This window comes from Suricata suricatta, chromosome 17 (genome assembly GCF_006229205.1).
Source record: "Suricata suricatta isolate VVHF042 chromosome 17, meerkat_22Aug2017_6uvM2_HiC, whole genome shotgun sequence".
Taxonomy (NCBI): Eukaryota; Metazoa; Chordata; class Mammalia; order Carnivora; family Herpestidae; genus Suricata; species Suricata suricatta.
The window spans coordinates 17,088,122-17,115,205 of NC_043716.1; the positions used below are offsets into that span (position 1 = coordinate 17,088,122).

Genomic DNA, 27,084 nt, shown 5'->3' on the forward strand with positions numbered 1-27,084 from the left:
GGTAAGTGCCATGCCCAAGGCAGTGGCAGAGCCTAGGTAGTGGAAGTGTGAGGCTGCACTCATTGAGTTGCCTCTGCTGCAGCGCCAGACATCAGCATAGATGTCAGAGGTCAAGTGTTCTTCGAGCTCTGCCTTGGGTGCCCCATGTCCTCACCCCATGTCCCCGTTTCCTCAGCTGTAGACCGTGCTCATTAATACCGGCTAGCCTATAGGGTTGTTGGGAGACCAATGCACGCAGAGCTGAGTACAGTGCCCAGCGCACAGTAAACGATCAATAAATGTTAATTATTGATGTTTTTTGTTATTGGTAGGAATGTTTCTGGTCCTGAATGGAAGGCTGTAGGGCGGTATTCTTGCAGAGCGCAGGGTGAGGTCATCCAGTGATGCAGGGGTGAGGGGCCCATCTCCCGCCCTCACCAGCCGGAGCAGGCGGGGCGAGAGGGAAGGGAACAGCGGCCCCGCCCCGCCGGACTTTTTAAAAAAGGGGACGCTGGGCGCAGGCGCAGAGAAGTTCAGCCGTCCGTCTCGCGCCGACCTCGACGCGCACGCGCATGGAGGGGGGCGCGAGCCCCCCGGGCGAGGCCCGCGGCCGACCCGCGGTGGCCGTGCTATGCCGCGGCCCCGTGGAGCCGCTTATATTCCTCGCCAACTTCGCGTTGGTCCTGCAGGGCCCGCTCACCACGCAGTACTTGTGGCACCGCTTCAGTGCCGACCTTGGCTACAACGGCACCCGCGACAGGGACAGCTGCAGCAACCACAGCGCGGACCCTACCATGAAGGTAGCGGCGTCGGAGGGGCGCGCAGCGGCGCATGGAGTGGGCCGCGGGGCGGAGCGATGGGGCAGCTGATAGGGCGGGGCCTGCGTCTAGGCTAGGGCAAACTCTTGGGGGGCCTTTGGGGGGAGGTTTGGAGATCGGGGTAGTGGGCGGGGCCAGAGCTTGGCTGGCGCATGACCGTCCACTGCAGCTTCAGGTTAAAGTTCCTGCTTAAAGTTCCTCTAAGTAGAGCAAGGCCGGGAGGATACGCAAAAGGGAGTAAAAAAAAGTAAAGGACTGGGACTGTGGTCCGTTCCCCTTAACCCAGGGCCGGTTCTCCGAGATTTAGTGCCCCAAAAATAGTCCTCATCCCCGCATCTCCCTGGATGGTGATGGTTTGGGGGGGAAGGGCAACCCAGGGTGAGCAGAGGCACCCTGGTAAGATTCATGTCCCCACAGGAAGTGGAGACCCTTACCTCCCACTGGACTCTCTACATGAACCTGGGCGGCTTCCTGGTGGGGCTCTTCTCATTCACCCTGCTGGGTGCCTGGAGTGACTGTGTGGGCCGCCGTCCGCTGCTGGTGCTGGCCTCCCTGGGCCTGTTGCTGCAGGCCGTGGTGTCCATCTTTGTGGTGCAGCTGCAGCTCCACGTCGGCTACTTCGTGCTGGGCCGCATCCTTTGCGCTCTCCTCGGGGACTTCAGTGGCCTCCTGGCTGCGGGCTTTGCCTCGGTGGCAGACGTCAGCTCCAGCCGCAGCCGCACCATGCGCATGGCGCTGCTGGAATCGTGCATCGGAGTCGCAGGGATGTTGGCGAGCCTCCTCGGGGGCCACTGGCTCCGGGCCCAGGGGTACGCCAACCCCTTCTGGCTGGCTTTGGCCTTGTTGATAGCCATGACTCTCTATGCTGCGTTCTGCTTTGGTGAGACGGTGAAGGAGCCAACACCTGCCCGGCTCTTCACGCTCCGTCACCACCGATCCATTGTCCGGCTCTACGTGACTCCATCCCCAGAGAAGTCCAGGAGGCACTTAGCCCTGTATTCGTTGGCTATCTTCATGGTGGTCACTGTGCACTTTGGGGCCCAGGACATCCTGACCCTCTATGAACTGAGCAAACCCCTCTGCTGGGACTCCAAGCTGATCGGCTACGGTTCTGCGGCTCAGCACCTCCCGTACCTCACCAGCCTGGTGGGCCTGCAGCTTCTGCGGCACTGCCTGGCTGACGCGTGGGTGGCCGAGATTGGCCTGGCCTTCAACATTCTGGGGATGGTGGTCTTTGCGTTTGCCACCATCACCCCTCTCATGTTCACAGGTAAAGTGTGTGGGCTTGGGGACAGCGTGTCCCAGAGGAGCTGGGGGAAAGATGGGGGTCTGCCCCTTGCCGCCCCTAGAGGTTCATGCCTGTGTCTGGAAACATTGTTGTGCTCCTTGCCTGCGCTGGAGGACAGATAACAGGACGCTTCATAAAAATGCCTTCTTTGTCAAACGGAGGAGATAGACCTTCAGTAATTAATCCACATTATCAACTATAAATGTCATTAGTAAGACAGAGCAAAAGACAAAAGTATGGCTCGTAAGCTAATTGCCCCACTCCTTGGCCTCCCATAGCTGGTATTTATGGTGTTCATAAACAAAGTCCAGGCCACTAATGCCTTAATGCTCACTTCTCTGATACGAATCACAGGCCCTACCTCAAATATCTTTGGTCAGCTTCTTTGGGTTAAAAAAAAAAAAAAAAAAAGCCAGTCTTTTCAGACCACAGATATCAGACTCCTGCTTGCATTAGTTCATTTTCTTGTTCTTTTTTCTTTGGTAGGAGAGGGGCAGCTGGAAATGAGGAAGTAAACTTGCTTAAAGGAATAGATTTGGGGCGCCTGCGTGGCTCAGTCAGTTATGTCTCTGACTCTTGGTTTCGGCTCAGGTCATGATCTCTCTGTTGGTGAGATGGAGCCCCGTGTAGGGCTCTGCACTGAGATTGCAGCCTGCTTGGGGTTCTCTCTCTTTCTCTTTCTCTCTCACTCTCTGCCCCTCCCTAACTCATGTGTGCACATGCTCTCTCTCACTCTCAAAATGAATAAACTTAAAAAAAAATAAAGGAACAGATGAATTTTCATAGAGCCCTACAATATGTTGTTTACAAAGTCAGCTGATCAGTAATCACTGATTTTTTTTAAACTTTTTTTAATGTTTGTTTATTTTTGAGAGAGGGGGAGACGGTGTGAATGGGGGAGGGACAGAGAAGGAGACAGAATCTGAAGCAAGCTCTGGGCTCTGAGCTGTCAGCACGGAGCCCGATGCAGGGCTTGAAACCATGGACTGAGAGATGTTGATCTGATCTGAAGTCAGATGCTCAACCCACTGAGCTACCAGCCTCCCCGACAATGGAAGTTTATTCTTGCACAGTTCTGGAGGCCAGACACCAAGCAGCAGTCTCACTGGGGTCAAAATCAAGGGAGCACGCTCCCTTCAGAGACTCTCAGAGGGAATCTCCCTCACCTCTTCCAGCTTCTAGTGGTTGCTGGAGTTCCTTGGCTTGTGGCGTGTCACCCTAATCCCTGCCTCAGTGGTGACATGGTCTCTTCCTCGTCCGTGTGCCTTCTCTGTTCCATGTCACATCTCCCTTCCCTCTAAGGACTCATCTGATTGCATTTAGGGCCCAGTCTGGTAATCCAGGAAAATCAACTCATCTCAAGATCCTTAACTTAAACACATCTTCAGAGACCCATTTTCCAAATGAAGCAACACTTATAAATTTCAGGGGTTCAGACCTGATATCTTAGGGGGGGACCGTCATTCAGCCTCCTGAGGCTGGCTTTGTTATCCTCTTACAGATAGGAGTCATGTCCAAGGCCACACAGTTAGGAAGCGATGGTGTCGAGTTTAGAACTCGGGGCTGACTCCAAGCCCATGCTTATTTTCTGGGCCATGCCATCTCCCTTCTACATGGGTGGATGATGCCTGCAGTGACCACAAGAGGTGTTGTGACAAGGACCCAGTTGGTGGGGAATCAGCATTCATTCATGAAAGAGGGAGCAGGTAGGTCAAGCCTTCAGAAAAATAGTCTCCCTTCCTCCTTGGTCACTGTCTCCTTCCCCAATAAGGCAGTTATTCCTGTGTCCAACCTGAGGCCCACAGGGGGTATGTATAGGAGTTCTGCTATGTAGGGTGCTTGGGCGCCCCTCTCCCTGACTCCATTTCCTTGATGATGGTTTCCTTCTCTGCAGGGTACGGGCTCCTGTTCCTGTCATTAGTCACCACCCCCATCATCCGGGCCAAGCTCTCCAGGCTGGTGGGCGAGTCCGAGCAGGGTGAGTGCCAAGGGCAACCTGCATCTGCTTCCCCATACCCACAGCTGCCTGGACTGGGCAGAGCACAGCTGTGAGCCGGCAGGCAGCTTACCTTCCTCCCTTCACCCAGGGGAAGTTCGTAGCCAAGACAAATTGCCTGGGGCTGGCCCAGGGCCACAGGATTTTCGGATCACAGGGTTGGAATTTGCAGTTGGCAGAACACCCTTGTGCCTTTGGGTATCCCAAGCCCAGGATTTACTCTCTCCAGAACTCCACTTTTCCAGCTGCAAAATGCATGTGATGGTGCTAGAGTTCCTTGCTTCCCCAGGGTCTGCGTGCAGGCCTAGAGGAAGCAGATAACCTTTCGATATTTCCTTGTCCCCAAGTGACACTGGAAGAAGCAGAGACCTGGAGGGTAAAATCGGGTCACTCAAGGTCACTCAGTAAATAGTGGAGCTGGATCCAAACCCGGGTCTATTCTTAAGAGCAGCAGGTCTGGGGATGTGGTTTGGGGTCCTGGCTCTGTCACCCAGTGGCTGTGAGATCTTGGGCAGGTCCCTTTCTGTCTCTGCACCTGTTCCCTCGTCTGTTACGTGAGCGGTTTGCTCTTGATGACAAGGGCCTTGCAGCTCTTGACGGTCTGACAGGGTTCAAACCCGACTTCTCATGGGTTGTTGCTCATGGTGCAACATTTGGGTCCCACTGGCATGTCTGTAAAGAATAGCTTCTCAGACCTCTGGGTCTTTAGACCCTAGTCTGGAAACATCTGACTCCTGCACTTTTCCCCACCTGCCCCAGAAGGAGGATCTGGGGCCGTATGTAGCCCAGTAAAGGTTCGTTTATTTGCCTCCCAAAACCCATGTACCTTCATTCATTCCCTCAGTAGGCTTTTTTTCCCAGCACCTTCACTGGGCCCTGAGATGCCAAGGGGAATTGGAGAAAAGAACAGTCCTTCCTAACTTACTACCTCCAGGGGGCCTATGGCGGACACTTTACATCTGAATTTAATGTTGCCAGCAGTCTATGAAATAGGTATTGCCTTGTTTAACAGAAGGGGAACAGAAACCCAGGAAGATAAGCAACTGATACAGGGCCCACACAGATAATAAGTGTTGGAACTGGGAATTAACCCAGCAATTAACCCCAAACCGGAGATGGTTTCAAAAGGGGATAAACCAAAAACTGTTTTATCAGGCTTTTTGGTAGAAGATCTCACATGTACTTTTAATACATGGATTTAACGACAGCCATTTGTTCTGTAGCCCCGTATGCCAAGTGCTTTCTGTGCATGATCTCATTGAATCCTTACCACGTTGCACGACATAGGATTTATCGTTGAGGGAGATGAGACTCAGAGCAATTAAGTGACTTGCCCCAGGTCACACAGCAGCAAGCTGAAGGTGCTAGGATTTGAATCTAGGTCTTTCAGACCTCAGTGTGTGTTTATTTCTTCACAGGTGCCCTCTTCTCTGCTGTGGCCTGCGTCAATGGCTTGGCCATGCTGATGGCTTCTAGCATCTTTAACTCGCTCTACCCAGCCACCCTGAACTTTATGAAGGGGTTCCCTTTCCTCCTGGGAGCTGGTCTCCTCTTCATCCCGGCCATTCTCATTGGGTAATGTAGGGCTCTGGCCCCTGCTCATAATGCCCGTTATTCCAAAGTTGTCCTCTTTCTCCTCCTCCCCCCAACCAGAACCCACTCCCGGAACCATGCTGCCTGATTCTCCCCTTGCAGACAGCCGCCTAATCATCTGAGATCCGCTGCTCGAGAGCAAGGCAGAGGCGCAGCAGAGGAAGGGTCAGGCTGGCTCTGCTTGTTGGCAAGGCTGTGTTCTCTCCCTCAGCCCCCCGCCCCTCCCCTCATCCTCCATTCCCATTTCACATATGGAAGTGTGGTGCAGAAATGCGCTCAAGGGAAGCCTGCAAAACTTCTGCAGCTAGTTATGTCTGGGCCACACGCTAGCCTGAGCTACTGACTTCCTCCCCTGTCACCTTAAGAGTTGCTTTCCAGAGCCCTCTGTCTCTGTACCTTGCCTTGTCTTCCTCCTCCCAGCTTTGGGAGAAAGACCTATACCAGCCCACCCAGTAAGGCCTTGCTACATCTTGTCACGTCTCATAAGAGATGAGGGTGTCTCCCCATGTCAAACCTGAACCCTCTCTCTGGTCTCTCACAGGGTGTTGGAAAAGGCTAATCCTCGCCCTGAATTCCAGCAGTTTCCCCAGAGCCCTGATCTGCCTGGACCCGAGGACAGAGGACAGTGGGAGCAAAGTTAACACTAACCAGCAGAAAGCATGCGTCTGACTCCCAGCAGCACCGGCACCACCCCGCACAGGGCAAGTGTCAACTTTGGACAAAGTGACCAAGCTAGACTGCTGTGCCAGCCTATGACTCGAATCTAGAATTGTAACTCACACAGCCCCACTCCCCGAGGCAAGGGGGAAGCCATCGGGAGTGGGATCTGTTTACCCTTGACCATCAGGTGCACCGAACCCTCCATGGGAGGGGAGAGGTCCCTGGTGCAGGTGACGCTGCAGGGACCAGTTGAAGCAGGAGGGCTGGCATCTCTGCTTCCCCAGCACACTCAGTGCAGCTCACAGGGCTTGGTTCCTTTTGCACAACCACCAGTCACTCCTGGGGTTGGGTGTGGTTCTGAGGGGAGGACGGTGGGAGGGCTGGGTCCCTTCTGGAAAGTGCTGCTGTCTCTGGCTGGAATCCATCCTCTGGGCTTAGCTGTGCCAACCACAATAAATCCATATAATCACAGTGAAGTGAACCTTCCGGCCCCAAAGGCATGGGCTGTGGAGCTGTCTGCTTTCCTGGTCCCATAAGCCAGATAGCCGCAGCTTCTGGGCTGGGCAGGAGCCCCTGAACTGCCATGGGATTGTCTGGGGCCTGGCCAGCCCTCGCCTCATCTGACTGCTCATCCTCTTCCTCTGAGCTGCTGGGGTAGAGGCTGCCAGGCTGGCATTGGGCTCGTCGGGAGACTTGGGCAGGAGCCCATTCCTGAGGGCCAGAGATCCACTCACTGAAGGCACCGCACTGGTCGACCCAGCTACACCAGCCCAAGCAGGGTCGGATTTTGTCACCGCTCAGCCATCCAGCACTTGCACTGGCTGAATTTCAGCAGGGCCATCCTTCATGCGTCTGTGGGTCAATGGGAACCGGGAGATGAACTGGACTCCCCGATATGACCCAGGGGCCCCAGCTCCTCAGAGAATGAGGGGCCTCTTTCTGGGGTGTTCGGAAAGCCTGGACCGGAAGCTGGAAGGCAGAACTGACTTCAGTATCAAGGCACCAGGTTTGATGAGGGCTGCGGGCCCCAAGCGTGAACTGGCCACAGGGCTTGGCTCCTGCTACCCTCCTTCTCCCTGACCTGGAAATCACACAGGTGAAGTGGGGTGGTGCAGGACAAAGCAGGGTCAGCTGTGGCCTCTAACCTGGGCCTGTTTCCCAATCCCCATCTCCCTGTCTCTGTCACTGGAAGAGCAAAGCAAGGAGAGGGCCTTCCGCTGACCCAGCATGAGGCACCAAGGGGGGTCAGGAAAAGGCTCTGGGCTGGTCTCAGATCTGGGCGCTCCTTCGGGCACTGCCTTGGGCTTGCCTGTGACCTTGAGCATGCCCTCCTGTGAAGGGCTAGATCAGCAATGCCCCAGATTATCCGAATGCGGGTGGACAAGTTAGGAAACACTAGATTAGATAGTGTTCAGAGACTCTTCCCGCCTCCTACATGCTGGAATGAGATGCCTCTTCATAGACATGTGGTCCTTAGTCCCTAGGGAGAGGGGTTGGTTAGGGACCTAGCTGATACCCAAGCCAAACAGAAAAGCCCAACCCTGCAGACCTGTGTCAGAGCAGGCTTTGGGGGGAAAGGCTAGCTCCCAGCCCTCTGTTTCAGGACCTGCCCTGTGGGGCCAGGCCCAAGTGGAAGGCGAGGGCCAAGGTGCCTGCCCTGCCTGCAACCCGGGCAGCGTTGGTCATGGCAGGAGAGGCAGTCCACTGAACACACTGGCGTGGCTGGGGGACGGGGGTGGGGCGGTTGTCACCTGGGCTGCTCTGGGGGGACTGGTGGCTGGGCTCTGGTTCCCCAGAGACAGGCAGGCAGCAGTAGAGGGTGTACGAACAGCCCTTGACCTCTCTGAATACTGCCCATGGGGCACCTCAGAAGGGTGCGCGACTGATTTGGGACAAAGACAGAAAGCTTTCCCTGGAGGGTAGTCATCCGACTGTATTGTTACCGTCTCTGCTCTGCAAAGGCAACATCCAGTCTGCCTCAGTCACCACCGCGCCCAGGGCCTGGCATTAAAGGGCACTCGTGTGGCATGAAGGCATCCAGAGCTGTGGAGGCCAGGGCTGGGGCCAGGACCAGCTAAAGACTGTGTCTCTGGCAGGAGGGGAGTGGAAGGAACGAGTCCCAAGCCTGAAGTGAGACCTTTGACTTTCTGATGATGTGGCTCGAGGGCTCCGAATGACCTGGGCAGCACCCTTGGGAGATGGTTCTGGAAGCTGGGCCAGCCTGAGGTGTGAGTTCACGGCCCCCTGGGAGAGGTAGGGGGAGAGGCAGGGTAGGCTCCAGCTGACCCTGTTAGCTGAAGCCTGGGTTTACTCCTACCCTAGTGGGGAAAGGGGCTGAGGGACACTACTGCTCATTTCTCTCTGCACAGCTCCTGGGTCAGCCTTTCTTTGTGCAAACCTGTCTCTCTCCCTGCTAGACTCTTGGGGCAAAGGAAAAGGCAGCCCTGCCGGGCGCACAGCGTCCAGGATGACTCTCAGGACAGGCAGAGGACGGAGCACCAGGCAGCCAGGTCTGGATCCTGGGGCTGCCACTAGTGATTTGGGAAATGGCGTGTCCTTCCCTTCTCTGTCACGTGGAGATAACCCCACATAGGGTTTGCTCCGGTGACAGCAGAAATCACGGAGGGGTGTGTCCGGGAAACGGAAGATATTTGGGGGGATATTTTAGAGCCTTGCTAGTTCAGGGGGGTCATTCCTGGACCACCGGCATCCACTCCCCTGGGAATTAGTGAGCAATGCAGAAACCCAGGCCCTGCCAGGTCTCTAGAATGCAATTTTAGCAAAATTCCTGGGGTTGGGGTGGGGATTCAAATGCACGCCTGGCCCTTCAGGATCTTGGCTCTCCACATGTTGCTGCAGGTTCTGCCCAGGCTACTGCCGCTGTCACAGGGTGCTGCCTCCCCCTGAGTACGTGGGTGGGGAACGGGCTGGGGAAGCCAGCCGAGCCAGGTCAGCAGGGACCTGAGGCACAGCAACAAAGCTTAATAGGGTGGCTAGCTGCCCATTGAGATGGCCTCGGCTGCCCAGGCCCAAGCAAGGGGCTCCTTTGCACCACTGAATGCAGCAAAGCTGGCCATAGCCGCCGACCAGCCAGAGGGAGGAAGGACTCAGCTCCACCCTGACCTTGGATGTGGCTAAGGGGGCTGCACCTCAGAAAGGCTGGGAGGGGACCTGGGACCAGGCCAGGCCAGCTAAGGACACTGAGTGGGTACAGGTCAAGGCCACAGGGTGGCAGGAAGTGGTACGCCCAGAAGCCAGGCATGATCTAGGGTGGAGAGCCGTCACTGGACCCTCGTGCTGTCCAGGCCCTGACTTAGCTGAGAGGGTGGCCATGGCCCTAACTCTTGTCAGAGTCTGCCTGCCTTCCCCCTACTCAAGCTGACTGTCAGGGCAGGAGCGGGCATAGTGTGCCGTGAACCCTGAATCTCCAGTGCCTTTCCCACACCTGAGCTAGAAAACCGGGTGGCAGGGCCTGGGGGGGGTGGGGAGCTGACCCCCAATGACTGGCTTCCCTTCCCTTTCCGGACCCTGAGGAAGCTGGGTCTGAGGTGGCCCATGAGGGTGAGGAGAGAGGGACAGTCACTTCCTGAGAAGGGCCCAGGCTGTTGGCAGCTGAAGGAGGCCGGGGTGAGGAGCTGCTTCTTCAGGAGGGATGACAGAGATGGGGGTCACGGCAGGGCTTGGGAACGAAGGACTGGTTAAGTTGGACCCATGGGGGTGGCACCCTCCAAACTGGTGTCTGAGCCCGCAGAGGAGTCCCGGGAGGAGCGGCCCTGCAGGAAGCGGATGATCTTCTCAATTGTGGCCTCTTGGTACTCATGGGACCACCTATGGGCACAGAGGCTCGTGGGTCAGAGAGTCTGCCAGAGGGAGCCACTGGCTGGGGGCTGGGCACCCGCCCCCTCTCCTCACTTGATGCCGTTGAAGGTGAGCACAGCCTGCATGTCCTCAGGCAGGTCCTGGGGCTCCGGCCACTCGAAGCCATCAATGACAGGCACAATGTTCTTGCCGTAGCTCAAAGCAGTCACAATCTCCTGGAGAAAGAAAAGAGGGGAGGAGGAAAGAGACATGGGTCCCCATCTAGGGACCTGGGGGGCCAGGTAGACGCTGGGAGGGCCAACCACCCAAGGCCGAGCCCGGGGTGGGGTGCTGGTGAAGTCCCCCTTGACTTCTGCCTCACCTCTTGTGGTCTTTGGTCTTTGTCCCTGATCCTTGGCATAGAGCTCCTGAAACACTGGGAATCCCTAGCCGACTGGAGGATGGGGGGATTGGGGCACCTAGATAGCTTCCTTCTGGGGCCTGGTTTCCAGGAACACCAAGCTATGGTGAACAGGTTGGGACTTTTCAGGACCCCGCCTACATTCACGATCACACACACACACACACACACACACACACACACACACACACACACACACCCTTGGAGGGGAGGGGGCGGGGATTGAGTTCACTCACCAGCAGCCAATGACTTAATAATGTCTACGTCATGAAACTTCCTAAAACCCCCCAAGGATGGGATGGGTTGGTGAACACATCTAGGTGTCGAGAGGGTGCCTGGAGAGGGCCTGGGAGCTCTGTGCCTCCCGTGCCCGCATGCCCATACCTTGCCCTAGGCCTCTCTTACATTTTGATGTTCCTGAGTTATATCCTCTACAATGAACCAGTAGTAGTTAAGTAAGTGCTTTCTGAGTTCTGCAAGTCATTCTAGCAAAGTATTGAACGGCCGGCAGGGGGAGGGATGTGTACATCATGGGAACTCCTGAATTGGAAGTCAAGTCAGGCAAGTGCGGGTAGCCTGGGAACCCCGAACTTTCAACTGGCGTCTGAAGTGAGGGTGGACTTGTGGGCGGGGTCCTTAACCCTCTAAAGTCTGACACTTGCTCTGGGTAAGTCAACATCAGAATTGAACTGAACTGTGGGACACCCAGTTGGTATTGGCAAACTGGGAGAATTGGTTTGTTGGTGTTAGAAAAAACCCACGTGATTTGATGTCAGAAGAAAGACATCACCCGCTTCAGCCAAGCTGATCTATCATCAACCCTTCCATTTTGTACTTCTTACTTTTTTCTCAAATCCACCCATTTTTCTCTTCTCCCATCCCACCACCCCCCTGCTCCACCCCCCCCCTCATCTTTATCTCCCGCCAGGTCTCTCCTCATTCACTCTTGGCCCCTCTAACTTGTTCTCTACATTGCCCCTTCACCTAGCGGCTCTTTGCAAAATGCAAATCTGATCACATCATCCCCTGCTTAAAACTCTTCAAGATTTTACATGGCTCTTAGAATAAAATTCAAACTCCTTAATGTGGTCTGAAGGCCCTGTGTGGTTGACCACAGCTCACCTCTCTGACTCCACGCTGCACTGTTCTCCCAGCCACACAGATCTTGTAGCCCCTTAGATCTGCTATCCTCCCTCCTTGCACAGGGCCTTTGCACATGCTGTTTCCTCTGTCTGGAATGCTCTTCCCTGCCCTTTCACCCAACTAATGCCTATTCATTTTTCTGGTCTGATCTGAGCTCACTCCATACTTTCCCAGGGAAGTCTTCCCTCACTTCTCTGACTAGGCCGGCTCTCCTTATTACAGGCCCTCGTCATGGGCTCTTCAGTACTTGCTACAGTTGCAAACTTAAATTGGTTAATGAGTAATTTACTTAATACCTGTCTTCCCCACATGTTTGGCTTTTACCCATCTTATATCTCAGCATCTTTTACAAAGCCTTGCCCATAGTCAGCCCTTGCCAAATACTGAATGGATGGCTGGATGGTTGGAATGAAGAAAGAAAGGAAGAAAGAAAGAGAAAGGAAGGAGGAAAAGAAAGAAAAGAAGAAAGGAATGAAGAAAGAAAGAGGAAGGAAGGAAAGAAGGAAGGAAGGAAGGAAAAAAAGAAAGACCATAACAGTATATCATTTAGGGGCTGCACTCTGGAATCATTAGATGGGGGTCTACATCGAATCTCTGACACGGGCTTTGTGGCCTGAGGCAAACAACAGGCTCTCAAAGCCTCTGTGTTCTCACATATAAAATAAGGTTCAAAATAGGGTTCCTGCCAGTCCCTGCCTGGTGGGGTGGTTGGGGATCCCTGGATGCCCCACGACAAGTGGTTAGAACAGCGCTCAGCACGCACTGGGCACTTAATAAATAACAGGTGTTATTATTTCCTCCTCTGCAAAGGCGGATAATAAACCTACTTCACAAGGTTGTTCTGAGGATATTGCTTACTATTAATGGGTGCTCTGGTAAGTGCTTATTGAATGTTTTTTTTTCCTTTCAAGGGGGAACCTCAGGGATTGGACTTTTTTGAGTGCAGTTCACTTGTGGTTTTCCATATTGATTACCCGCTAAATGTGGCTTCGGGGAAAAGGAATTTTAAAGCCAGAGGCAATCAAGCACTAACAACAACGAAGGAAGGCTGTGGAGCCTTTGAGACTGGTCCAAGGCCAAGGCTCCCTCCACCCTGCCTGCCTCCCCCTCCTTACAATCTGTTGGGACAAGTCTGGGTGTCCGGCACCCTTGTGGAGCAGAGCCTTCCTGGGGAAAGAGCCTGCATGACTAACACCTTGGTTGGCTTTGGGAGACCCTCTCCATTTTGTGAATGAGAAGAAGGAAGCCCAGAGAGGGGAAGGGACCTGCTCCCAAGTCACACAAACGCCCAGCCCTGGAGGGGCCAGGTCTCTGATTCAGGCCTTCAGATTCCAAGTCCAGGACTCTCAACCAAGCCCTATGCCTCTCTGCTGAGAGAATTCGGACCCTGCAGACATTTATTTGGGAGCCTTTAGACTTTTGTTTTATCCAGAATTACACACAACCAAAGACAGCACATTGCTCATCGCACAGATTCAGAGTCTGGCCAAGAGAGGCTTGTTCAAGGTCACCCAGCAGGTTTAGAACAAAAACTTGATTACAGTCAAGTGTTCTGACCTGGCAAACCTGGGGGATAGGTCTGCTTTTCCCAGTAACGTCAGCTTCATCTGTTTAATCTTTGATTCACTCATTCCATAAACTCTTCAAGAGCCTGCTTTGCACCCTGAGTGGCTGTGGGCATCCGGGATATGGAGTGACCACAGTAAGGTATGAACTCCCATGGAGCGGACCATGTACCACTTGCTCTGGGCCATCAACCATGATCCTCCAGGTGTCTCTTTGGCTCAACACCAAGCCAAGCCTAGCAGTCAGCCCCTAAAACATGGCTTCTGGGGCCTGCCCTCTTCCCCACTGTCAGTCCAGATGCACTCTGGCGTCAGAGCCTTCTCCCAACAACCCCTGGCCTGGCGTCACGCCCCTCGTGGGATCCCTCTTCCCAGTGCTTTAAACATAGGTCTTCTCCCAGCCTCAGGTTCTCTGCAAACTGGTTCTGTAGTTCTTATCCAGCCAGTGGTGTGCCGGTCAGCGTTTAACAATGAGCTCTCTGGGGCGGGGGACAACCAACCAAATAAAACCCTGATTTGAAGTGTTTACCAACTTCGTCCGTGTAAATACTCCCACCATGGCTGATTTCGAGCTACCTACACAATGTCACTGAACGTGGAGTTGGGAAGAGATGCGGACAACCGTTTCTTGGTGGCGGCTGAACCCAGTCCTATCCCTCCCCTCAGATCTGTGCCATGAAACGCTGTCAGGTCCTGGGACAGAGCGTGGGCTTTGGAGTCGGACAGATGGAGTTTGGAGCCCAGCTTTTCTGATTTTGGCACCAGCATGGCCATGGGGAAAAGTATTCTACCTCTCAAAGCCTCAGTTTCCTCATCTGTAAGCAGTTCCCAGTGATGCAGCTTCCTCTGCCCCATTTTTGCTCTTTGCTCACACAGCTCTCCTGCCTGGGATGCCTTCTCTTCCACTCACCTAAATTCTTAAGACTCTTCTCAACTGCTGCTTCCTCCATGAAGGAGGTTATTCCAGCCCTTAATGCTTTCTCCCTTCTCCATACCCCTAGGGCAGGTAGGAGGTTCACCCACCTACCTTGGCACTGACACCATCCCACATATGACCTAGTCATTCTGGGCGTATTCTCATCTCCTTAGCTGTTTCAGGACAATGGCTCCATCTCAGATGACTGCTTTATCTCTCAGCCCAGGCCCCTGATTCCTACTCACTAATTAATAATTAATCACCTGCAGATGTAATTTGGATCCATCCATCCATTCTACAAGTATTTAGTAAGTTTCTACTATGTGTCGGGCACTAAAAATATGACGGTATTAATTAAACAGTGGTAGTACTCATAATAATTGCAACAATATGCTACCATTATGAAGCAATTACTATAGAGCTAGGCGTTCTGCTGAGCACTTCACACATTTTAGCTCTTTTAATTCTTATAACATTATCCTAGGGAGTTAGAGACTATACTTATCCCACTTTACAGGAACAAACACAGGGCTCATTGGGATTAAGTAACTTGCCCAGGGCCAGAGCCAGGACTCAGACTCAGCTCTGGGCTCTATATGGTTCCACTGCACCTGTCACTAGGCTCTCTGGCCCCTCTTCCCTCACAGAGGTCATTTTTCAAAGCGCTTTCATCTTTCTCACAACAATCCTACAAGGTGAATAACACAGAGAAGTTATCTCCATTTTCTAAATGAGGAAACTGAGGCTCAGAGAGCCTAAGTGACTTGCTAAAGACCGATTACAGTCGGAGCGGTGGCTGCTGACTTCTGGCTGGGCCACGGAGGTGGCTGGCAGACTCCGAGGAGAAGGAACGGGAGGAGGACACTGGCCCCCGGCCACAGGCCAGTGCTGGGAGCACAGAGGCCAGCGCCTACCTTGTGCACCCAGTCCTTGCAGTCGTGGTCCTGCATGCACTTGTCCAGTGCCCCAGCTGACAGCACCAGCACAAAGTTGCGGGCGCCGATGACACTCTGGATGAGCTTATCCTCGAACTTGCCTGCTTCCAGCTTCTCCACATCAATGAAGACACTGAAGCCATGAAGTTGCAGGTGCACCTTCAGGAGGCTGTAAGGACGTCCTGTGTCACTGCCTTGGCCTTGCTCCTGCCCCGAGGCCCCAGCCCACCCGCCGCTTCCCTCACCTGGCCAGCTGGGAGCCGGAGTTCCGGCGGTAGCTGATGAAGACATCTGGGATGTCCCCGCTGGGCTTGCCGCCAGTGCAGGGCAGCGGGGAGTGGAGCATTTCTGAAGCAGACAAGAGACAGCTTGGTAAGGGCAGCCCCTCCTCATCGCTCACCATGAGGTACATCATTGCCCACACACCCACCTTCTCAGCCCAGCCCAGCCCAGGCACGGTGGCATGCTTCAAAAGAGGGTCACTGAGATAGAGAGATGGGCCTACGGGAAGGAGGGCCGCTAACTATTAGTGAGTGCCTCTCAGGAGGTGGGCATTGTGTTTTAGGGACATGGATTTATACCTCCAGCCCTGCCCTCTCTCTGCGGCTCCAGACCTACATGGCCAGCTGCCCACAGACATGACCAACCAACACATCCCAAGTCCTCCCTTGGCCCCTCCTTTCCTAGTTCCCATCACAGCCAGAACCTGGGTATTGGCCTAAACGCCTACCTCTCATTCATTCATTCAACGAGTATTTACTAAGTATTGTGTGCCCGGCACTATCCTGTGTGCTTGGGATACAGCAGTAAACAGAACAGACAAGCCTTCACAACCTGTGACTCTGAGCTCTGGATCCTTCCTACTTCCCAGAGCCTTCCCCAGGTCCAACTCAGCCTTCTCAGTGGTCTCCCCAAATCCACACTTGCCCAGTCTAATCTGTTTGTACAGCAACCAGAGGGATTTTTCTAAAATCCAAGTCTTGAGTGTATCATTGCCCTCACTTAAAAAACGTGCATGGCTATTTTCAAAAAACATGTAAGCTATTTTTGCAGTAGGCCCTCTCTATTTTTAAAAAATGAAATCTTGGGGTGTATTGGAAGCTGCAATGTAAAAATAATAGAAGCTGATTTGCTTTAGTTGAACTTGCGGCATGAATAGATGAATGAAAAGAATCCATCTTCGTATAATATTTGGACCTAGCACTCACAGACAGGATTTGTCTGTTTACAAAGCAGGAAAACAGAGGTTCTTCTGTTATTTAAGGGCTTTGGGATTTCCCAAGAGATAACATTGGGAAATGTATGTAAATTCTTTAAAACTTAGTTTCAACTTCTTTACAATTAACACCCTTAAGGAACATGTTCTTCATCTTGGATTATGATGGTAGTTACACATGTAAGCATTTTTTCAAGATTTTTCAAATCGGACATTATGTTTTCTTTTTTCTTTCTCAGTAAGCTCCACTCCCAATGTGGGACCCAATGCCAGGCTTGAACTCACAACTCTGAGATCAACACCTGAGCTAAGGTCAAGAGTTGGATGTTCAAGGGACACCTGGGTGGCTCAGTTGGTTAAGCACCTGACTTCGGGTCATGATCTCATGGTTTGTGGGTTCGAGCCCCGCGTCGGGCTCTGTGCTAACAGCTTGGAACCTGGAGCCTGCTTTGGATTCTGTGTTTCCCTCTCTCGCTGCCCCTCCCTGCCTCAAGCTCTGTCTCTATGTCTCAAAAATAAATAAACATATAAAAAAATAATAAGAATTGGACACTCAACCTAGGGAGCCACCCAGGTGCCCTGAAATTGGACACTTTCAAGTTATACCTCTTGTATTTATTTTTTAATTTTTTTAATGTTTATTTTTGAGAGAGACAGAGTGTGAGTGGGGGAGGGGCAGAGAGAGAGGGGAGACACAGAATCTGAAGCAGGCTCCAGGCTCTGAGCTGTCAGCACAGAGCCTGATGTGGGGCTTGAACTCATGAACCGGTGAGATCAACACCTGAGCCGAAGTTGGCCACTTAACCTACTGAGCCACCCAGGTGTCCCAAGTGATACCTCTTTTATTACTTACACATTTTTAAATAGTTGATTTAAAAAATGAACACCCACTGCATCAAATGGATGTAGACATGAATGAGATAATATCTGTTTAAAACCTAATACGTTTAGTAATTGATGATAAATATTAGCTAAATAGTAAATTAGCAAATTAAAATAAATTAGTAAATAAAAAGGGTTGCTTGAGCCCTAGCATCCATTCTGCCCTCACAACCTCCTCCAAAGCACCTTCAGAACCCATACTCTGTAAGCTGTTGGCTAGTGGCACACGGCCCCTCCCCATGATGCCCCCTCCTTCTTGTCTTTCCTCCACATCTGTCTATACTGTTCCCTCCTCTGGGCTGCTCTTCCTGCTGCACACACTCCCCCTCGTACATCTTCAAGACCTGGCCAGACATCCTCTAAATGCCTAGACCTGGGTGGACAGTGGCAGAAGCGCTTCCTCCCAGCCCCCACTGGAGTCCTGGACATGCTTCCTGCTGGGGTCACTGACCTGTTTCTACAACTGCCTGCCTTCCACCCTCCGACTCGACTCCTCCTGGGAGCTTTTGAGGGCAAAGTGCAGCACATTCGTCTTTGCATGCTCAGAACCCAGTCTGGCACCAGGTGTGTGCTCAGTCCATCCACCGTGTGTCGCGCCCCCCCCCCCGCCCCCACCGCCCCCACCACCGGGCTGGGGCTAGGGCAGGGGCAGGCTCACCTCTGGCTGCCATGAGGATGCGGGCGCGGTGCACGCCCAGTCGGATGCCACAGTCCTCCAGGAGCTGCTGCTCAGACACCCGGTGCAGCAGCGAGCGGTCCAGGCCGCAGCTGACCAGGCCGTACGTGTACTGGCGAAAGCGCGGGTCCAGGCTGCCCAGCCAGTCGGCCAGGTTGCTGCGGTCGCATGTGGCGTAGTTGGCAAAGGTCTTGAGCTCAGTGAGCTCCCTGAAGAACCTGGGAGGGGGGAGAAGAGGACGCTGAGGTCCTGACCTGGGACGGGCTGGTGCTGGGAGGGTGGGGGAGAGACGGCCGGCCGGCAGGAGGCTCCGTACCTTTTGCGGGTGATGCCCGATTTCATGCCCAGGTCGGCCTGGAGCTCCTCCTCCGTGAGCCGCAGAAGCAGGTCGCCATCCACCTGCTGTTCCTGAGGGAGGGGGCAGATGTAAGGAAGGGACCCCAAGCATAGCATGCAAGGAAAGGGAACCGAAGAGGGCGACGGGAGGTAGGCGGATGGGACTCAAGATTGGAGCCGAGTGACCCCGAAAGCGGCCGAGTGCAGGCCCCCTGGCGCCGCGGGCATGCGGGCGGATAGGGCGCGCGGTGGCCTGTGCGCAGGGCGCCCCTAGCGGCCGCGCGCCGTTGGGATGTGTCGCTCTACCCGGAAGCTCTCGCAGTAGTGGGAGAAGCCGATCTGCTGCAGCCACGTCTGGACCTCGGCCTCCTTCCAGCTGGCCACGCAGGGCAGGATGGGCCGCGGCACCTCCTCACCCAGCAGACGCAGCGCACGCTTGGCCAGCGCTGACGTGGTGCCGTTGGTGGAGTAAGAAACCAGGCGTTTCAGGCTCTGGATGGCTCCAATATCGCTGAATACCTAGGGAGGGATGGGGAGAGGGTGTCTTGGGTCCACCAGCTCACCAGCCATCCCCAAACGTGCCCAGTCCCTCCCCTCCCCACTTCTCGGCGCTGAAACGCCCATTGTCTACACGAACCCCGCCTGCATCCAATATATCATCCAGTTCTGTGGCTTCTGCCTCCTAAAACTTTCTCAACTCTTTCCCTCATGCCTCCCCTCTAACAGCTTCCATCTCCCTGGGAGGAAGTCTGAGCTCTCAGTATGGCAGCCAGGCCTGGCACAGTGTAGCCCCTGCCCGCCATTCTCAGCTCAACTCGCCTTTCACGATCCCATGCTTGGCTGACACCAACCCACTAAGGCTCTCCAATCTCTGGGCTCAGTCATGGTGGTTCCCAGACCCTTAGTTCTTCCAGCCTGCTTTGGGGATCCTAGTCATCCATTGGAATTTAAATTGGTTAGCACCACTTCCATGCAGCCTGCTTTGATTTACCCACAGCTTGGCCCATACCTCCAATTAGGCCTGTACTCTACATGCCACTGTTGTTAGTTGATAATAGAACTTCCAAAGGATGACAAGCTGATGCCATGTTTTAGTCACCTTTGGAGTCCTGTACCTGGGACATTGCAGAGTACAGAGCAGTGGCTGATGCTCTCTTTACTGAAGTGCATTCACTTGGCCTTGTTGGAATAGAGGTGCCACAGGTGTGGTCATGTCTTCTTGCCCACACCCCATCCTTGGGGCCCTCACTCCCTACTTCCCTTCAAGTCCCTTCTCTCAAAGCAGAATGCCCTGATTTATAAAGTCAGTCCTCCCATGGACCAACTCTGGGGCATAGAGGGGAAAATCAGAAGCTCCTAGAACATTAGACCTTGGAAGAGGCCTCCAGGACCGCCCCCCCCCCCCAAACAACAGTCTCTTTTTAATCTGTGGGGACACACACAGTAGGTGACAATGATCTGTGAGACACTCTCCTCTGAGCGGCCCAGATGGCAGCTGTGGTACAGATGGCATGGTTCATGCTGTGCCCACAACTCCCTTGTACCCACAGTCACCAACTCCAAACCCCAGAGGAATGCAAAGCAGGGGGAGGGGTGTCATAGGGATCATCTTGATTCTGCTATATTTAAAAACAAAAACACAAACTTTTGATAATTTAACCATTACGAGTGTCACATGCAGGATAAGAACTGCTGCTGTGGTTCCCTTTTCCGTTTTCCAGAAAATAAAAATAAAGCATAGAGGGGCCCAGAGAGGGGAAGCCAGCTAACCAAGGTCACGCAGCAAGTTAAAGCAGAGGGCAAAAGCTTCAGGTCAGGCCCTAGGCATGGGGAGCTCTTGGGACACAGATGGGAGTTACCGGGTCAACACACTGATGTCCTGTCCCTCCTGCCCCCAAACCCCTGTCCCTGCACTCCCTCTCCTTCCTGCACTCCAGAAGCACGTGGTGCTTGGATGTGATCAAATGGCTCACTGAAGTACCCCAGCTGGTCACCGTTCATGAACCCCAAACTCAACCTGTCCCAGTGAACTCACTTTCTTCCCCTCCCCCACCACAACGTGTCTCCACTTAACCTTATTTCGGCACCAGGTGCCACCACCAGTGGAGCTGTCTGCTCCAAAGCCAGGGGTCAATCCTCAGCTCTTCTCTCTCCACCCTGCCACCCAAAAGTCCTAATTCTATCTCTTCGGTACCTCTGGGATCTGTCTGCTTTTCTCTGCCTCTGCTGTCATGCCCCAGCCCACCTTCCCAGCTGTCCCCTGTCATGGCCTCCTGTCTGGCCCCCGTGCCTCCAACCTCACCCTTGCCAATTCCATCTCTACAACGCAGCCAGGATAATCTTTGTAAAATTGCACGTACCCTGCTTAAACTCCTTGCTTTTGCCTTCAAGGCCAGAGTGACTGGTCTCTCATCCTTCCCCTTGCTTCACCTAACTCTTCTGTGCTTTAAGTCCCTGTCGCTTCCACTGGGAAGCTTTTCCAGACCGTCCTCACCTCCCCCCACGCCGACACCCACCTTGGTCTTGCCCTGCAGGCTCTTGATGGCAGCCTCAGCGCAGAGGTAGAAAGCCCCGATGCACTGCGCCTCCAAGCGCGACGAGTCCAGCAGCGGCACGAGGCGCTGCAGGTCGTCGGGCCCGCGGCCCTGGCTCGTGTCACTGGCATCCACCAGGCAGCGGGCGAAGCGGCCGGGGTCCAGCGAGGCCACGAGCGGCTCCACGAGCGCCAGCGTCCCAGACTTCTCCACCTCCCGCTCCACCTCCTTGTTGGTTGCCAGCACCGCCACCGCGAGGCAGGCGTGCAGCCGCAGCAGCTCGTCCTCCTTGGAGAAGGCGAGCGGGAAGAGCCACTCGGCTGCGCGCTTCTCCACCATGCGCCGCTGCGCCGCCTGGCCGCCGTGCAGCGCACAGTTGCCCAGCGCCAGCGCGCAGTGGCGGAGCAGCGCCGGGTCCGTGCGGCGACACCAGTACAGCACCGCGTCCAGCCCCCCGGCCGCCACCAGCCGCTGGCACGTCTCCTCCGAGTGCTTGAACATGTGCTCCAAGATGCCTGCCACGCTCCGCGCCAGCTCCACCGGCTCACGCTCTTTTGCCAAGTTCAGGATCACGCCCAACCCGATGCGCGCCACGCGGTCCCTGCCGAGAAAAAGGGGGACAGGGACGGCGGAGTGGCTGCGGCCCCAGGGTGGAGGTAGGGGGTGGCTTGTCCCCTGGGGGCCACGACCTGGTCACTGAACCTCTCTGGCCTCACTAGTGTCATATGGGACATGAGGGAGAGCATTATCTTCCCTGCCTCCCCCTTCACCTCCTGTCCGGGGAGGACAGATTTCTCGGATTATAAAGGTGCTCCGTTCTGGCCGCACCCATTTCCTCTCTCACCTCTGCCTCCTCGCCCCCGCAGTGTGTGTAGTGGTTAAGAACTCTAACTCTGGAGATTCCCTGGGTCCCGGTTTCTTCTAGAAAGCTGTGGGGCCTTGAGCGCCTTCCTTTATATTTCGACCTCAGTTCCTCATCTCATAAATAAAAGGAATACTTATGTGGCAGGGTCATTATGAGAACGAATGTGATAATTCATATGAAGTGCTCCGCACAGTGCCTGGCACATAGGGAAGACCCACTAAATGTTAACTTGGCATCAGTTGAAGTATCACTTGAAGCACAGCACTCTTAGCCTTGCCCTCAAACCCCTCTCTTCACTCCATGCAGTGTGACAGGTGTGTATTTATTCATTCACTCAACAGATGTTCATTGAGGAACTACTGTGTGCCAGGCACTGTGCTAGGGGCTGACGTTGAGCAGTGATTAATAGTGCTTGGAACTTATACACAGCGAATACGGAGACAAACAAGCAAGTGAACAATGAACGATCGGGTTAATAGTGGTGTGGCCATAATGCTAGCAAAGCCGGTGATGTAATGGATAGAGTGTGGGTGGAGGCCTATGTCTGAGGCAGTGACATCAGAGAGTTCAGTATCTGGAGACTTCTGCCTGAGAGTGTCTGGGAAAAGAGCATGACAGGCAGAGCGATAAGCGAGGACAAAAGCCCTGAGGGCTGGTGAGTTTGGCATGTTTGAGGAATAGAAAGAAGGCTAGAGATCTCTGTAATGTTTAAAACCAACAGGGAGTGATATAAAAGCAATGGGGATTCATATATAGAACATACAAATATTCACATCAACAAGAAAAAGGCAGCGAACTCAAAAGGGAATGGCAAAGGATATAAATGGAAATTTATAAAAGAAAACATCCAAAATGTTACAAATAAACTAATTTGTAATCATTAGTAATCAGAGAAGTGAAAATTAAATCAGCTCTCACAGGGTGGCTCAGTGGGTTGAGCATCTGACTCTTGATTTCAGCTATGGTCATAATCCCAGGGTTGTGGGATTGAGCCCCCTGGAGCTGCGCACTGAGCCTGCTTGGGATTCTTTCTTTCCTCCTCTGTCCCTTTCCCCAATGTGCATGTGCACACTCTCCCTTTCTCTAAATATAAATAAATAAATAAAAACCAGCTAACACTTTACACCCATTGGATGTAAAGGAGGCAAAGAGCAGATACTGGGTAACAGAGCAGGTTGATGAGGTGTGGGGCCATGAACATGCCGAAGCTCTCTGGGAGGCAGTCAATATAGAAAGCAGGCTGGGAGTGTGAGTGAAACTAAAGAGACACACATCCTCCAAGCCAAGAAGTGGGGTTCTCAAGCTTACAGCCAAAGAAATGATCACAGATTCACAAAAGTATGTGGGAAAGGCTGTTCACTTGCAGGGTTGTTTGTGGGGGAAGATGGCAGCACACTGGTGTCAAGCCTGGGAGAGCAGAGACCGAACATGGGCAGGAGGCCACTCTGGAAGGCTTCGGAGCAGTTACAAGTGACTGAATAGATGATAAAATAACAATATGAAGGATCTTAAAAACATAATGTGGGTGAAAGTAAGAAGTGGAATGTGATATGTAACAGCCCTATTGGTGTAAATTAAAAATACATGCACACAACACAAGAAAATAAAGATTTTACCAAGACACAGATATAAAGATACACATCAAATGTGTTGAATGGAGGCCTATGGCATTAAGTCAGAAAAATGGTGGGACAGGGGCACCTGACTGGCTCAGTTAGTGGAGCGTGAGACTCTTGATCTTGGGGTTGTGAGTTCAGGCCCCATGCTGCATGGAGAGATTACTTAAAAACAAAATCTTAAAAAAAAAAAAAGATAATGGGACATGAATGAAGAGGAGAAGGGAAGTTTGTGGAGATTGTATTCTCTGCACAGATGTATGCAAAGGCTAGGAGGTATCTGAGAACTGGTGCACTTGGGGACCTGTCCCCAAGGCAGCCACACTGAAGTGAAGCCATTTCTAGTGGCTGAGGTGGAAGATTTAAGGTGAAGGGAGAATAGGGAGAGCCGGGGGGCCTTCTGAGCCATCCCGAGGCATTTGTGAAGTACAAATCTTGATAGCAAATGGGGACCCGGTGAAGGCTTCAGAAAGGAGAGTGGCCTGTTCTTGCATGGGTTTTTGGGAAACTCACTCTGGCTCCCATAGGGAGGAAGGGTCCCAGGAAGGGAGCCTGGATGCCAGCAGACAGGAGAGTTGCCACACCCCAGGCAGAGGTGAGAGTTTTCTGTTTTACTGACCTCAGCAAATGATGTCTTCCATAAGTGATATTACACCCCAGAGACTCCAGCCATGGAGTCCCTACCCTATAAGCATCACAGTGACCATGGTGCTTGTGACTTTGTGTCCATTGCACACCCCAGCTGAGCCCCTAACATGGCATAAGGCCAACACAACTTTGCTCAGAGGATGATCAGAGGTCACAATCCTTCATCTCTACCTTGTGCTTCCAGAACAATCTGACTACGTAAACTCTGAGAATATCAGGACCAGAATGTGTTTGAGCAGTCATCTGATCCACCGCCTTCATTTCCTGAGAACCACTCAAGGGAGAGTCTCACTCAGGAACATCGATTCAGAGAGAGGACCTTATTCTGAGTCTCTTAACCCCCAGCCCTTTCCCTATGCACTTGACACTTTCACAAAACTTGAACTCTGTACTTATTATGAGAACGGTTGACCCAGATCATAGCTTTTGCAACCCCAAAGGCTATGGTTCAAATCTCAGCTCCGAAGGAGGATGGAAATTGTACACAAACACAAATGTATATGTGTGTAAATCCTTGTATATGCATGGAATTTCTCTGGAAGGACATACTGTGCAAGAAACTTGTTTTGCTTGCTGGTTTGTCTCCAGGGAGGGGGTCTGGGTAGAAAGAAAAACTTTTAAGCATGTATCTTTTTGTACCTTTGCATTTTTTGAATTTATATGCAATAGCTTTCTGGGTTTTGTGGGGTTTTTTTCCGTTTATTTATTTTGAGAAAGAGTATAAGCTGGGAGAGGCAGAGAGAGAGAGAGAGAGAGAGAGAGAGAGAGAGAGAGAGAGAATCCCAAGCAGGCTCCTCCCTATCATCAAGGAGCCCCAAGTGGGCCTCGAACTCACAAATCATGAGATCATAACCTGAGCTGAGATCAAGAGTCGGAGACTTAACTGACAGCCACCCAGGTGCCTGTTTGTTTGTTTAGTTTTTTAAAGACAAGTCTTCTCCCATATTCACTGTATTTTTGGGAAAGCCATTTAACCTGTGTTAAACTATTTAACCTAATTATGGTCTCCGGGGCTACACTGTAAATTTCTTTAAAAATTTTTTTCAATGTTTTATTTTTGAGAGAGAGAAAGAGAACATGAGGGTGGGGCAGAGAGAGAGGGAGACACAGAATCTGAAGACAGGCTCCAGGCTCTGAGCTAGCTGTCAGCACAGAGCCCAAAGCGGGGCTCGAACCCATGAACCGTGAGACCATGCCCTGAGCTGAAGTCGGAGCTTAACTGACTGAGCCACCCAGGCGCCCCTACACTGTAAATTTCAAAGGCTAGCAGTCACACCCTCACTGGGTGTCATGGGACCAAGTTCAAAAGGTCCTAGTTATGGGGCTTTTCTTGGCATTTGGGGGTGAGGGACACTGTGATGGAGGCTTCTGGGCAGTGGGTGTGGCAGCACTATGGGAAGAAGGGAATGGGAAAAGGAGTGTGTGCATTGATTGAGGAACTTTCTTTAAGAGGAGGTTGGTTGATGAAGGAAGGACAAGATTTCATAAACTCAAATTCTCAGTGTGTCCTCTCTGTTAAAATTTTGACGGCCACAGGGTGTGCTGGATGCTGTCCTTGGTCCTGAAGTGCTGTCAGCACAACCGCGTTGTTTCCTGAGACAGTGTCCTTTTAAGTGATTCTGAACCAGGGAAGTGTTGTTATTTTCAACCTTTAAAAACATCAGTGCAATTTGCATCTTGCAGCCCTCCTCTTCCTAGGGTGTTGGCTGCACCCATTCCCCAAGAGTTCTAATTATAGCTGCCACATCCCATGTACCAGACCTACAGAGTACACCCGCCAACCTGTGCCCACCCCATCCAGTGAGCACCCACTGTTTGCTAGCACTCCAAATTCACTGATGTTAGATGGGAAACCCATGACTCGCTGAGCAAACAAAACCTTAACTTGCTCTCCCAACTTAAATCGCTTCACTTGTGCATTTTTGACAATTGTACTATTTCCACCATCCAGGAGGTTATTTTTAATCTTTGAAAATGGCAAGGAAAGCACCTCTTGAATTGAAAGTGACCCTTACCAGACCCTTCTAAACCCAAGGGGCCTGAGAATTCAGCATGAGACTGCTGTGTGTAGCTTGCTCTGTTCTGACATGAGACGGGAGAGAAAGTGAGTGCAAGGGTCCTCATATTCCAGGAGAGATCCCAAGGGGCGGACAAGAGAGTGGCAGGCATATCTTGGCACTGTGTGTGTTGGTCGGGGGGAAGACAGAGAACACCTACTCTGGCCCCTGCCTTGCTCTACATCTGTTTCCTCTTCTTTCACCCATTCATCCCAGTAGAAAACCTTCTGTTCCCCAATAGCAGCCGCAGAATGAGATCATGTCTGGCCTGTTACATGGGCCAAAATGAAGAGGGAGGAAGCAGGTGATGGATTGGGGGTGGCATGAAGGGGGCAAGTAACCCTTAGGTCAGCACTCATGTCAGCAATCATTCCCCCTCCTCCGACCCCACTTCCTGAGCACCGTGTTCTCTTTCTTTCTCTGTGGCAGAGTGAAGGTAGCACAGGAGGGCACCCGGGCCTGCCGGGAGGAGGTCTATGGGTTTGGCAGCTCCATGCTGCACCGGGAACGAGTCCTGTCCAGCTACTCTAGTCTTGTTCTCCCTGTCTCATTCCTCACCTCACCAGTCCTGGGAGCGAATCATGGCTGCACCATTAGTTTACTGTGTTGTGGCAAGTCATCAAACTTTCCCAAGCCTCATTTTCCTCATCTGTGAAATGGACATGCTGATGCCCAGTAGGGGTGTTGTACAGGGATTTGGTGAGGTGGGGGAGGAAAAGGCACAGAGCGGGTGGCACGAGAGACCAGGGCTGTCGACCGCCCTTGCTGCCCCACTGAACCCCGCGCTTTCCCCTCACCCCGCGAGCGCCCTACCGGTTCTCAGCCACCAGGATCTGCTCCAGCAGGCGGGCGGCCTGCACGCGCGTCTCCAGTTCTGGCGCCTGCAGTAGTCGCAGCAGCAGGTCGAGGCCGCCGTCCAGGCGGATGGCGTCGCACAGACCCTGGGCTACCTCTCGGCCCACGGCCGGCAGCAGCCAGGCCTCCTCCACTAGCTGGAAGACCTCTGCCAGGCCGGCGCCCACGGCCCGCGCGCCCCCTGCCTGCTTCAGCTCAGACAGAGCCTGCTGCAGCTCCGGCAGCGCGCGCTCCAGGGCGCCCTGCACCTCGGCGCCCGCCCCGGGCGACACCTCGCGGGGCCCGCG

The 27,084-nt window shown here is 53.2% G+C and overlaps 2 protein-coding genes across 2 annotated transcripts in view; one reads left to right on the forward strand and one right to left on the reverse strand.

Moving 5' to 3' along the window:
* The first annotated feature begins 516 nt into the window (after window positions 1-516).
* Window positions 517-6,815, forward strand: SLC46A1 (solute carrier family 46 member 1). Its single transcript, XM_029927510.1, has 5 exons — window positions 517-779; window positions 1,215-2,067; window positions 3,980-4,063; window positions 5,500-5,656; window positions 6,216-6,815. Exons 1-5 carry the CDS (start codon window positions 552-554, stop codon window positions 6,313-6,315), a joined length of 1,422 nt encoding a protein of 473 aa, XP_029783370.1. The 5' UTR covers window positions 517-551; the 3' UTR covers window positions 6,316-6,815.
* SARM1 (sterile alpha and TIR motif containing 1) overlaps window positions 5,239-27,084 on the reverse strand; it is a 22,431-nt gene continuing 585 nt past the window's right edge. The window contains exons 2-10 of the mRNA XM_029927511.1: window positions 26,756-27,084; window positions 20,739-21,357; window positions 18,529-18,741; window positions 18,203-18,294; window positions 17,869-18,104; window positions 15,358-15,460; window positions 15,092-15,281; window positions 10,247-10,368; window positions 5,239-10,162 (exon numbers count right to left, since the gene is read on the reverse strand). The exon at window positions 26,756-27,084 is cut by the window's right edge and continues 25 nt beyond it. Of these exons, the coding sequence (XP_029783371.1) occupies window positions 10,033-10,162; window positions 10,247-10,368; window positions 15,092-15,281; window positions 15,358-15,460; window positions 17,869-18,104; window positions 18,203-18,294; window positions 18,529-18,741; window positions 20,739-21,357; window positions 26,756-27,084 (2,034 nt within the window). The 3' untranslated portion in view covers window positions 5,239-10,032. The remainder of the gene's footprint in view (window positions 10,163-10,246; window positions 10,369-15,091; window positions 15,282-15,357; window positions 15,461-17,868; window positions 18,105-18,202; window positions 18,295-18,528; window positions 18,742-20,738; window positions 21,358-26,755) is intronic.

Excerpts from the sequence above, each read along its gene's own strand:
- SLC46A1 (XM_029927510.1), top strand. The coding sequence starts at position 552 with ATGGAGGGGGGCGCGAGCCCCCCGGGCGAGGCCCGCGGCCGACCCGCG. Across the intron at positions 2,068-3,979 it reads CACCCCTCTCATGTTCACAG|GGTACGGGCTCCTGTTCCTG; the intron begins GTAAAGTGTGTG and ends CCTTCTCTGCAG. Across the intron at positions 5,657-6,215 it reads ATCCCGGCCATTCTCATTGG|GGTGTTGGAAAAGGCTAATC; the intron begins GTAATGTAGGGC and ends GGTCTCTCACAG.